This window comes from Gadus morhua, chromosome 6, assembly GCF_902167405.1.
Source record: "Gadus morhua chromosome 6, gadMor3.0, whole genome shotgun sequence".
In the NCBI taxonomy this organism is placed as follows: Eukaryota; Metazoa; Chordata; class Actinopteri; order Gadiformes; family Gadidae; genus Gadus; species Gadus morhua.
Window position 1 is genome coordinate 2,031,501 of NC_044053.1, and position 12,653 is coordinate 2,044,153.

At 51.3% G+C, this 12,653-nt stretch overlaps 1 protein-coding gene across 3 annotated transcripts; it reads right to left on the reverse strand.

Moving 5' to 3' along the window:
• Window positions 1–141: 141 nt before the first annotated feature.
• Window positions 142–12,371, reverse strand: tnxba (tenascin XBa). 3 transcript variants are annotated; one of them, XM_030358723.1, is made up of 15 exons: window positions 12,227–12,371; window positions 9,693–10,700; window positions 9,252–9,371; window positions 7,241–9,127; window positions 7,048–7,170; window positions 6,785–6,928; window positions 5,905–6,024; window positions 5,425–5,580; window positions 5,134–5,246; window positions 4,639–4,771; window positions 3,938–4,089; window positions 2,947–3,043; window positions 2,014–2,175; window positions 968–1,131; window positions 142–802 (listed from the first exon to the last, which is right to left on the reverse strand). In XM_030358723.1, exons 2-15 carry the CDS (start codon window positions 10,594–10,596, stop codon window positions 701–703), a joined length of 4,377 nt encoding a protein of 1,458 aa, XP_030214583.1. In that variant the 5' UTR covers window positions 10,597–10,700; window positions 12,227–12,371; the 3' UTR covers window positions 142–700. The 3 variants fall into 3 exon arrangements, with proteins under 3 accessions (XP_030214583.1, XP_030214581.1, XP_030214580.1); XM_030358721.1 differs by having other exon boundaries at window positions 9,687–10,700; window positions 12,231–12,370; XM_030358720.1 differs by having other exon boundaries at window positions 9,687–10,700; window positions 12,227–12,370.
• Between the last annotated feature and the right edge of the window lie 282 nt (window positions 12,372–12,653).

Genomic DNA, 12,653 nt, shown 5'->3' on the forward strand with positions numbered 1-12,653 from the left:
ATTTAAATTTTAGATAGTACGTTGATGTACCTCATTTGGACCTTTTGAAGGTCATTAAAACACCAGAGTTGATGAATGACTTGAGACTGTGTTTGCAAGAGAACCAACGAGAACACACAACAAGGAGACGAGAAGCCCTGACGCCCAGAAACTCTTGTTTTTATTCATCACAATCTGCGATCCAGAGGACAAAAGGAACTGCATCACAATGGGGTTGGGTGCTCATGGAAACACTTTCTACAACAAAGTCACAAAGTATGTGTGGAGTTCGAGCCGGAACGAAACAGACAAAACACAGAGTGAAACATAAAATCAATAATAAAAAAAAAGACGTTTATCTTTTCTGTTTTGTAAAAAAAATAGTAACTGATGTTGACACAGCAAAAAGAAAGCAAAACAAACTTGGCATGCAGCTGTCAAAATACTGTTTAATATGCAGAAGGCGGACCTTAACCGTGTGTATAATGAGGGGAGGCGGAGCCTAACCATGTGTATTACGAGGGGAGGCGGAGCCTATCCATGTGTGAGGGAAAGAGGCCGAGCTTAACCATGTGTATTATGAGGGGAATAGGCGGAGCTTCACCAAATGTATTATGTGGGGAGGCGTGGCTTAATTGTGTGTATTATGAGGGGGAGAGGCGGAGCTTAACCATGTGAATTATGAGGGGAGGCGGACCTTAACCGCTAGTATCAGACGGCCTCAGCCTTGGGCAGTGGAGGGGGAGAAGGCGGCCGGTCGGATCTTCATCTCAGTGGAAGGTAGAGAAGAGTCTTTACCCTTCCAGTCGATCCACACCACGCCCTGACGGGAAGGAGAGACACAGAAGACGTCAGAAACTCCTAACGCTAACCCCTTCCTTAACCCTATCCCTGCTTGAACCCGACCAGACTCCACCCCCATCCTCTCTCCGTCTCTGCCCGGTTAGTTCCAGCCCCCCCCCCCCCCCCGTTGGTGGACGAGGTGTACCTGGTTGTTGGAGCTGACGCCGTAGAGCCCGTTCAGGTTGGTCTTGTAGCAGTTCTTGTACCACCACCCCCCCATGTAGGCCCGGGCGCAGTGGATCCCCAGGGGGTCGGGGTCCCGGTCGTTGGTGGAGAACGGCCGGCCGTTGTGGTACTTCATGGAGTCCCCTGGGGACGGAGAGGGTTCAGCGAGACGGCAGTGAGGGAGTGAGGCCTCGGGTATTCTACACATCTCCTCCTGGTGCCCACGGACTAGCTCTAAACATCTGCTCAAGAGTAGCTTACCCTCAAAAATAGCAGTTAGCATCATGTAGCATCATATTATCCTAGCTATCTCTGTTGTATACGGGGAATGACCAGGCAAACAAATCTGTATCAGTTCATCTAGATCCTGCATAGCTCCCCCCTTACCCTCCCCGCCCTCTTAGGCACTCCTGGCACTTAAAGATAGTTCTCAGCATCGTGTGCATCTTATCCCTGCTTTCTCGGTTGTATACGGGGAATGGGTTAACCTAGTGATGGTTAGTGCTTGGTACTTGGTTCTATGAACATCCTTACTGTACCCACAGAGATATATATATTTTTCTCTTTCTTCTGACGAATCTACTTAGGCCTAAAACATTTTTTTGTTTGGTTCCGGTTTCCGACCGACCCTGTCAATTTATGTGCGACCCAAATTATTTTATGAGCTTTATAAAAAAAAAAAAATATATATATATATATATATATTCTTTTTTTTTTTTTAGGCAAACTATAATTACGTTTTGGTACAGCACCTCTTCATTCTGTACAAAGATCAGCAAATTTTCTTGTTTTTAAATGAAAACAACCTACCTGTCATTCGCTGCCGCTGGAAAAAATAAAATAAATAAATAAAATAAATTCCCTACCTACCCATGACCTCAACTGACAACCAACAGGAACCAAAGTTTTTTTTTTTAGGCGTTATTTTAATTCTCTTTGGGTGAAAGCGTCTGCCGAAGGCCCCTGGAGGTGAGTGTGGACGAGCAGCTGTTTCCCAGCAGTGACCCAGATGTTTGTCGTCCCCACCTGCGGTGCCGGTGAACCCCGACAGCTGGAGGCTGTAATGGTTCTCCTCCGAGGCCACGCTGAAGGTGGAGTAGTGGGCGTAGGCCGTCTCGTTCTCCGCCCGCAGCTCCACCCTCATGGCCATGGGGCCCGCCTGGGTCAGGTGGTGCAGGAGCTCGTTACCTGGTGGAGGCAATGCCGCGTGGATCAAAGGTGGAGCAGAGGGAGTCACTAACAGTGTACTGTGGAGACACTGAAGGGTGGAGTAACTAACAGTGTAATGTGGAGACACTGAAGGGTGGAGTCACTAACAGTGTAATGTGGAGACACTGAAGGGTGGAGTCACTAACAGTGTACTGTGGAGACACTGAAGGGTGGAGTCACTAACAGTGTAATGTGGAGACACTGAAGGGTGGAGACACTAACAGTGTAATGTGGAGACACTGAAGGGTGGAGTCACTAACAGTGTAATGTGGAGACACTAAAGGGTGGAGTCACTAACAGTGTAACGACCATACGGGTGGAGTAACTGACAGTGTAACGACCATACGGGTGGAGTAACTAACAGTGTAACGACCATACGGTTGGAGTAACTGACAGTGTAACGACCATACGGGTGGAGTAGCTAACAGTGTAACGACCATACGGTTGGAGTAACTGACAGTGTTACGACCATACGGGTGGAGTAACTTACAGTGTAACGACCATACGGGTGGAGTAACTAACATTGTGACGACCATACGGGTGGAGTAACTAACATTTTGACGACCATATGGTTGGAGTAACTGACAGTGTAACGACCATACGGGTGGAGTAACTTACAGTGTAACGACCATACGGGTGGAGTAACTAACATTTTGACGACCATACGGGTGGAGTAACTAACATTGTGACGACCATACGGGTGGAGTAACTAACATTGTGACGACCATACGGGTGTAGCTCTAGACGTACCGATCCAGAACTCCTGGCTGACGTTCCCAAAGCCCACTCTGTACTCGCTCCAGCTCCTGTAGAAGTCAGTGTTCCCGTTCATCCTCCGCTGGAACACCTGGGAGACAGACGAACAGGGGGGGAGGAGGGGGGGGGGACCAGAAAGGGGAGGACAGGAGGGGGGGATAACGTGAGGACCAGAGGGGGAGGGGGTGAGGATAGACAGGGGGTGAGGAGGGGGGTGAGGACCAGAGGGGGAGGGGGGTGAGGACCAGAGGGGGAGGGGGGGAGGGGGGGGAGGACAGACAGGGGGTGAGGAGGGGGTGAGGAGAGACCAGAGGGGGAGGGGGTGAGGACAGACAGGGGGGGAGGAGGGGGGTGAGGAGAGACCAGAGGGGGGGGGAGGACAGACAGGGGGTGAGGAGGGGGTGAGGAGAGACCAGAGGGGGAGGGGGATGAGGAGAGACCAGAGGGGGAGGGGGTGAGGATAGACAGGGGGTGAGGAGGGGGGTGAGGAGAGACCAGAGGGGGAGGGGGGAGAGGAGGGGGGCAGATGGGGAGGGGGGTGAGGAGGGGGTGAGGACCAGAGGGGGAGGGGGTTGAGGAGGGGGTGAGGACCAGAGGGGGAGGGGGTTGAGGAGAGGGTGAAGACCAGAGGGGGAGGGGGTTGAGGAGGGGGTGAGGACCAGAGGGAGAGGGGGGTGAGACCCAGGGAGTGAGGAGGGGGGAGGGGGGTGAGGAGGGGGTGAGGACCAGAGGGGGAGGGGGGTGAGGAGGGGGGGGGGGGGGGGGGGACAGAGACCCAGGGGGGTGAGGGGGGGTGAGGACCAGAGGGGGAGGGGGGTGAGACCCAGGGGGTGAGGAGGGGGGGGGACAGATGGGGAAGGGGGTGAGGAGGGGGACGACGACGACAGAGACCCAGGGGGGTGAGCAGGGGGGAGGGGGGTGAGGAGGGGGTGAGGAGCAGAGGGGGAGGGGGGTGAGGGGGGGTTCGGAGCGGGTCCGGCCTCACCGTCCAGCCGCCGCCGTCGGTCTCCATGTCGCAGTAGACCCGCTGGGCTCCGCCCTCCCTCCCCTGGGGGTAGATGTCCGCCTCGCCCGACGGCCGCGCCCCGTTCTGCAGCTCCTCGGAGCAGTCCGCCGGGGACGGGAACCGCAGCGTCCCTGGGGCGGAGGAACCGTGTGAGCGTGGGGTCGTCACGCAACGAGGACGACACAGGGCGGGTTCTGTAGTTTACGTTCATATGAAGTTATTAAGCTCCTGCTCTCCTTCCAATCGGAGCCACAGGTGAGGCCACAACTACAACTAGGAGACCAGGAGTGCAGAACAGAGAAGAAATGTGTTTGATTTAGAAGGGAGGCATGGGGCTCAGGGGGTAGAGCCGCTTGGCTGGTGACAGGTGGGTCGCTGGTTCGATCCCCGGAGTGTCGAGGTGTCCCCGAGCGAGACACCTCACCCTGACTGCCCCTGACCAGCTGGCTGCCGCCCTGCTAATTGGCTCCGCCAGCGTTATGTGAATGTGTGCGTGAATGTTGGGCAGTATTTTAAAGCGCTTTGGGTGACCTATGGTTAGAAAAGCGCTGTATGAATGCAGTACATTTACCACTTAGTTAGTTATCGAGGCCATGGAAGAATCAGAATGTTCTGGTCGCCCCTCGGCTGCGGGTTCCAGACCCAGTGGAACCCGGGACATGAACACATCACTGTATTACCTGTTACAAACTCTGAGGTCACAACGGAGGTGTAGAGGCCGTCCCTCTCCCCCTGAACCAAGACCACGTAGCGGCTCGCGGGCTGCAGCCTAGTGAGCCGGTACTCTGTGACGGTAGGGTCCAGGATCACCTCCTGAAACACACACCATCCTCCCATTAGGCTGGGTCACACAAGAGGTAGGAGGGCCTCCTACATGGTAGGTCCTACTATAGCTGAGACTCCTCCTACTACATGCTAGGTCATACTACAGCTGTGACTCCTCCTACTACATGGTAGGTCTTACTATAGCTGTGACTCCTCTACACTACATGGTAGGTCCTACTATAGCTGCGTCTCCTCTACACTACATTGTAGGTCTTCTTATAGCTGTGACTCCTCTACACTACATGGTAAGTCCTACTATAGCTGCGTCTCCTCTACACTACATGGTAGGTCTTCTTATAGCTGTGTCTCCTCTACACTACATGGTAGGCCCTCCTTTAGCCGGGCCTCACCTTGCTCTCCTCTCCTACTACATGGTAGGTTATCCTGTAACGTTGGTAGGAGATGCTGGAAGTTTTCCACGTGATGACAGCAGAACGCGGGCCTACAGCGCTGGGCTTCACCGCTGGGGAGCACGGAAATGCAACAAGTAATAAAATGTACAACAATTCACAATATAGTAAAATCCTAACACCGTTTCTACATCATTACAATACACAATACAGTAATATCATCATGTAGCCCACTATAATACAGTAGTAACATAGTAATTATACGATAGGTAACAGACTCCAGTGACTCACTGCTGGCGGTGGTGAAGGTGGTGGAAACGGCTTGGCTCTGGAAGCTGTTCTTCTGGCTCAGAGCCTTCACCCTGTACACCGTCCCCCTCTGCAGAGCCCTCAGCTGGTGCTCCACAGCCCGGCCCGACACCATCACCGTCACCGTCACGTTAGGGACTGACGGGGGATCAATCAGAGTTCACCGAGACTCTGCATAGCCTCCCCCCTAACCCTCCCACCCCTCCTACTCACTTATTGTACGTTGTACGTCCTGACACTTAAGAACAGTACTTAGCTTTGTGCAGCATCGTTTCCTAGCTAGCATTCTTGTATACGGGAATGAGTATCCTAGCGATTGTTAGTGCTTGGCACTTGGTTCCATGAGCATCCTTACTGTACCAACAGAGATATAGTGTTGTTTCTCAAATTCTTGTAAGTCGATTTTGATAAAAGAGTCTGCTCAGTGCCCTGAATGTATATTCAAAGGATCTCCAAACTCACTCTTGGCCGACTCGTAGCTGATGATGAAGCGATCCACTCTCCCCGGGCTCGGCGTCCACCGCAGCAGAGCTCTGGTGTCCGTCACATCCACCACTCTGAACTGCAACGGAGGGGCGGGCACTGCAGGGAGAGGATATAGATGGGGTCAATTCAACGTTCTCAAAGACCAAGACACACATCATGGTTGGTTTATGGTACCTGGCGACGCTGAACTTTGTCTGGGCAAAGAGATTTGGTACCAGGTGAGGGTGTGCTATGTCTGGTACACTAGCTATGGTACCAGGCAGGGGCGAGGGGGGGGTGTATGGAGCGATTGTTGACGGGGGGGGGGGGGGTGTATGGAGCGAATGTTGAAGGGGACGGGGGGGGGGGGGGGGGTTATGGAGCGGTTGTTGACGGGGGGGGGGACGGGGGGGGGGGTTATGGAGCGATTGTTGATGGGGGGAGGGGGGGGGGGGACGTTTTTTTTTTTTTTTTTTTTTTGGCTCTTGGGGGCCCCCCCCGTGGCCCGGGGCCCCCAAACAATTGCGGGGCCCCAGGCAGTTGCCTGGTATGCCAATGGGATGCGGCGCCTCTGGTACCAGGTGAGGGAATACTATGTCTGGTACAGTAGCTTATGGTACCAGGTGAGGGTGTGCTGTGTCTGGTACACTAGCTATGGTTCCAGGTGAGGGTGTGCTGTGTCTGGTACACTAGCTATGGTTCCAGGTGAGGGTGTGCTGTGTCTGGTACACTAGCTATGGTTCCAGGTGAGGCTGTGCTATGTCTGCTGCAGTAGTTTATGGTAGCAGGTGAGGGTGTACTATGTACAGTAGCTTATGGTACCAGGTTAGGATATGCTATGTCTGGTCCAGGAGCAGGTTGAGGTGAACTTGTGTACCAGTGGTGATGTGGGATGTGAGGGCATCACTCTGGGCGTGTCCTTGGCTGGTTGTCACGGTGATGATGTAGGAGGACCCGGCACCCAAATGGGACAGGACAACATGGGAATGCTGGAACTCCACCGCCTCAAAGCTGCTCTCGCCTGGCAGGATGAGACACACACAGAGGCTTCTATTGAATCAGGAACAGTGAACAGCCATGGAATGAGGGGTTTTGATATCGAGGTGGGTAATACTGAATGAAGCAACAACTTTACCAAACCTGTAATAGAGTTGGTGTATGTGACCCTGAAGCCGGTGAAGGCGCTCTTCGGTTTAGACCAGGAGACCGTGACAGACGACTCGGTCACGTTGCTGAACACCATCTCCGTCGGCGGCTCAGGCCCTGGGGAAACATCAAGGCGTGTTAGCATGTGTGTGGCTTTATTTGAGTAACCCATGATGGAGACTTTTACCTGTAGTAATGGATGTCCTGTGGATCTTGGACCTTCTCCCAGAGGCTGTGCCGAATATCTGCAGGAGGTAGCGTGTGTTTGCCTGGAGGTGGTCGAAGCCCACCGCACGTACATTCCCAGGAAGAACCAGGGAGATTCTCTGCTCCTCTGCTTTTCCTATGGAGCCGGTGGCTTTAGCCGAAGAAGCCGTTGCGTCCGTGTTTTCCATCAGCGCCTGCCCTGCCGTCGTGTTCTTTGAGGGGGTGGTTGCCATGTCGTCAATGCCCGGTTGTCCGTCCGCTGCCTCTTCGTCTACTGTTCCCTCAGCCTCCATCCTCTGCTCTCTCCTGATCACAGTAAAGTTCTTGAACATCCCTGCTGGAGCCGACCATGTGAGGGTGAAGCTGTACGAGGACACGTTGGAGACCTTCACAGAACCCAGACCCCCTCCGGATTTCCTGCTTGTGTGCTGTTGTGTTGCCGTATCCCCGGTTACCTGGACGAGCGTCTCCTTAGCGGACGCCTCTCCATGTTCTACACTGGTCACGTTCACTGAAGTCTGGCTCTTCTGTGTACCTTTTGCTTTCCCGGAGCCAACCTTGCTTGTCTGAGTTTTGGCAGCCTTTCCATCCCCGTGTGACTTGATCACCGCTGTATGGTTGGCTGTGGGCGTGGGCTTGTCTTTGGCGCTCAGTGTAGCGTTGGTTGTAGAAGACTTTGTAACCAAAAACGGATCGACTGGAGTGTCTTTGGTTGACTTTGCATCAGCAGACTGATTGACTAAAGTTGTCAAATCACTTGTCAAAACTGAAGTTGCAGACTTGTCTTTGGTGATCGTTGTTGTACCCCTGCCTGTCGCAGGCTTTGTGACTCTAGACTGAGTAGTCCTAACCTCTGTAAGAATGGTAGTTTCTGTGTTAGGCTTCAAATCGCTCAATGTTTTAAGTGAAGTCTTCTGACTGACCGAAGTTGTTGGCTTGTCTTTGCTGTCAGTGGTACCAGTGGTTTTCACAGTTTTGGATGCGGTTGAAACCACTGTTTTAACACCACTTGAATGGGTTTTAACTGTAGTTATATGATCGACTGCAGACACTTGCTTATCTTTGCCTGTTGTGTTACCACCAGTGGCGTTTTTTGTTGCCGTGGAGAGCACTGTTTTAGCCAATGTGAGGGCAGGCTTAACATCACTTGAAAGTGTTTTCACTGAAGTAGTCTGCTTGTCTTTACCGGCAGTGGTTCTACTTAAAATAGCTTTCCCAGAGCTGATCTTGGTCGTTTGAGTCTTTTTGTTATCAACAGTCTGCACCACATGTGAATTGTTAACACTCCCGGTTTTGACCTCTTTAATCAGTGTATGGGCAGATGATTGGGTGACATCTTTCTCAGCCAGTGTGGAAGGATGTAGGGACTTCTTCACGTCAGATGTTTCAATGGCCTTGGTCAAAAGAGTCTGAACTTTGGCAGTACCATTGGTCACTTCCTGAGCCCCCAATGTCACATTTGTCTGTGGCTGGTCTTGCAGCTGGCCAGCGGTAGCATGTGCTTTAGCCATGACCCCTTCTTTCATCATCACCTGTTTGGCTTCAGATTTGGGTGGGAGTTCTTTGCTGGCCAGGACTGTAGTTCTCCCTTTACGGGCCTCCTCCTGCTTCGTGCCCTTGTGTTTCAGAAGAACCTGACCCACGGTCAGCTGGACAGACTTTCTGGCGCTTGCAGAGTTTTTGGTATTTATTTTGGCAGCGGTAGTCGCTTGTCTTGCTTGGGTTTTCACTGTGCTCACCTTCCCAGGTGTGGCCAGAGTTAGAGTCTGCACTTTTTTCTGGGAAAGCGTTTGCTCTGCCTTTGTGTTCTTGTCCTGGGGTATCTTCACCATCTCTACGTTCGTCTTGACCTTCCCTTTGTCCCCTTCTGAAATATAACAACAGCAACTGAGTTTGAGGAATGCGTGAACCATTTTCACTGCAATGACAAAAAACAATTGACTTCATGGAAATATTTCAGGGTTTTATGGCGAAGCCAGTTACGGACTCACTTGTTTCACAGTTGACTCCAGGAGCACACCTACTGCAGTCAGGGCCTTGGAACCCCACCGAACACACACATCTCCCCATCTCACATTCACCATTTCCATTACATTCGTTTGGACACTTCCCTGGATGGAAAGAAAAGAAGACAAGCAGCACATGAGTATTTTAAGTGACAATGGGCAGAATTAAGAAAATACCAACGCAAACATGTTTTCTCTTTACTTGCTATGTTTGCGGGCGGTCAACAACCAGCATCCTGAGCCAACACGCTAGAGTCGTGTCACAACTCATTCCCTTTATTTACCTTTTTACAAATGCAGTAGATCATTTTACTTTGCTTAAATAATATATTAGTAAATCTTACACATTATGACTTTAAAAGCGAACACATGCAAAACATTCATGAAGAAAGCGTGTGTTAAAGAGGACTCCATCCGTACGTTGACCTTTCAGAGCGGCCATCTCCTTCTCCAGTCGCTCTACACGTATCCTCAGAGCCTCCATCTCAGCCTGGCAGCTCTCGGAGCAGCCTGCAGGAACCAGGCTGATCTTATGGGTCACCACCAGGGGAGAGCCAGGCTTCAGCTTCACCTCCTGCTCCGTGGTGTGGACGCCGTCACACCTCTCGCTGGTCCCGGCGTCCTTCGGCCCACTGGTCACCGCGGGCGTTTTGATGGCTTTGGCAGACCTCACATTACTGGTTGAGGTCTGATTGACTGAGGTCGTCGGCCTGTCCTTGCTGGCTGGTTTAGTTATTATAAGGCCGGGCTTCTCTGTGACGGCCTCGCTTGAAGGTGTGTGCGTCGACTGAACTCCCTGAAAGACGGTTGGGCCGGAAATGCTGATTGCAGGAGATTTCATCGAGGTGGTTTGATTTGTTGAAGCTGTAAGCTTGTTTTTAGCGGTTTTGGCGGCACCATCTGTGACAGCAGCAACAAGTTTGTTTTTAATGATTTTGACATCACGAGTGGGAGGAGTTCTGAGAGTGGAGGTCTTATTAATGGCGTGCTTGTCCTTAATGGCCGCTGGCACTGTCTTTGGTGAGGTTGAAGGGAGGGCGTGGCTTAACGCGGACGCTTTCTTCGACTTCGTGGTCTTTGTCCCGTTGACCACCACAGGTTTCTGCTTGACCATCAGGGGGGCGGGAGTCGTTGGGTCTGCTACATTTGCCTTTGGGGAGGCCAGAGTGGTCTGTTTGGCAAGAGCGGGAATGTATTTCAGGATAGAAGGGGCGACAGTGGCATCGGATTTGATCGTGTCACTTCCCGTGGAGTTCCTCTTCTCGTTGGCTGCGGTGTGACGTGCGGGGACAGAAGTGATGAGCAGGACAAGACAGAGAGAGAGCAGCATTTTGAAACAGAAGCAGAAATCCTCTGGAGGCCTCGGGTATATGAACTCAAGGACAAGTTCCGTCCAGTACACGTCCTCTGTGAAACAGCAAGCGGGAGTCTTTCCTAGAGGAGAATTCAGAAAGAAAGAAAAGTCAAACTTGGTGGAAGCAGACGGTTTCATTTCAGAAAAGTCGTTTTTTTGTGAACCACCCAGCTCTAGGCGTATACAGAGCCCCCATTCACTACTGACCTCACCGACCACATCATGCACACCACCACTGACACACTCTCTTGATTAACCCATCTCAGCAGATCTAACTCTACTCACCTTAACCCTAACCCTACTAACCCCCCTCACACTAACCCTACTAACCTTAACCCAACTAACCCTACTCCTAATTACCTCCCAGCTGATTCATGGTTGAGGCCCAGATTAAAGGAAGGTTTAGACTGAAGTTTTGACTCATTAGGACATCTATTTATACTGTTTATAATTTCCCATTCGGTAATCAAAGCTTTTAGGGCCACCAAGCACAATGATATCTTCACTCAAACATCCGGTGACATTCATCGCTCGTGGACCGCTAGACAAACACCCCTCAAGTGTTTCCAATAGCGACCACTGTGCATCGATTCACCGGCGATATTGGAGTGAGTAAAGTAAATCTCCATAGAGCGGCGGTTTGAGCAGGAAGGAGAGAGGGCTGTAGGGTCTGTAGAGAGGCCCAACAGAGCCCTCCTGTATCAGCAGAGCACACTGCCTCTTTCACCCACATAACCCCCTCACACATCCACAACTCACCGAGGAGGCAAGCCGTCCATCAGGTGGAGACTGGATACTCCTGTACATTCACACTACTCTACTGTACTGTGTATGGATGCTACCTCAACTACATCCCAACGGGTGCATTGGGAATGCGGAAATGGGATGTATGAATGAATTGGTTTAATCAACTCATTTCGGTCAGGGTCGTCACTAAAACAGAATATTTGCAGTATTTCGTTATCTTTGTCATTCACTTCAGAATTGTAATAATTTTTGCAGCCCAATTGTAGGATTGTTGCTATTCATGCATGTCAATACATCAACTTTTTAACCATAGCTTTAACCTTTTTATTTAAATATTTTAAATATTATTTTGCGGCTTATTCATACCCAACATTTTGCAATTGTATTATATGTAGTTTCCTTCAATTAAGTCATTCAATGCTATTCAATTCATTATTCAATTGGGAATTACTGAAAATTTAAATTTAAATTTGTGTGCAATCTAACGCATAGGACATGACAAAATACACATGCACATTGAAATAAGTATGGGTACCAGAGTAATACCACAGTAATAAACAGTAATTCAACATTTTAACCACAGTAATCCCACAGTAATACCAGAGTAATACCACAGTAGTACCACAGTAATATCACAGTAATATCACAGCAATAGATAGTAATACCACAGTTTAACCACCGTTTTACCGCAGTAGTACCACAGCAATGCAAGTTATAGCACAGTAATACACAGGTTTACCACAGTAGTACACTGTTGTACCCCAGTAACACCACCGCAATACAAGTTTTACCACAATAATACCCAGTAATACACAGCTTTACCCCAGTAATAGCAGAAACATGCGTGAGAACGGCTGACCTACTGGGAGGTGGAGGCTCTAGGTGTGCCGGTCTGCTCCCTCCATGGACTGAAGCTCACTGAGACCCGCTGGAGCCGAGGGGGAGAAGAGCAGCGGGAAGGGGAGAACCTGAACGTGTGCTCTCACTGAAGACCCCCCACACCCTCCACCACCACCTCCACCTCCCCTCATCACCTCCACCTCCCCTCATCACCTCCACCTCCCCTCATCACCTCCACCTCCCCTCATCACCTCCACCTCCCCTCATCACCTCCACCTCCACCTCCACCTCCCCCACCACCTCCACCTCCCCTCATCACCTCCACCTCCCCTCATCACCTCCACCTCCCCCACCACCTCCACCTCCCCTCATCACCTCCACCTCCCCTCATCACCTCCACCTCCCCCACCACCTCCACCTCCCCTCATCACCTCCACCTCCCCTCA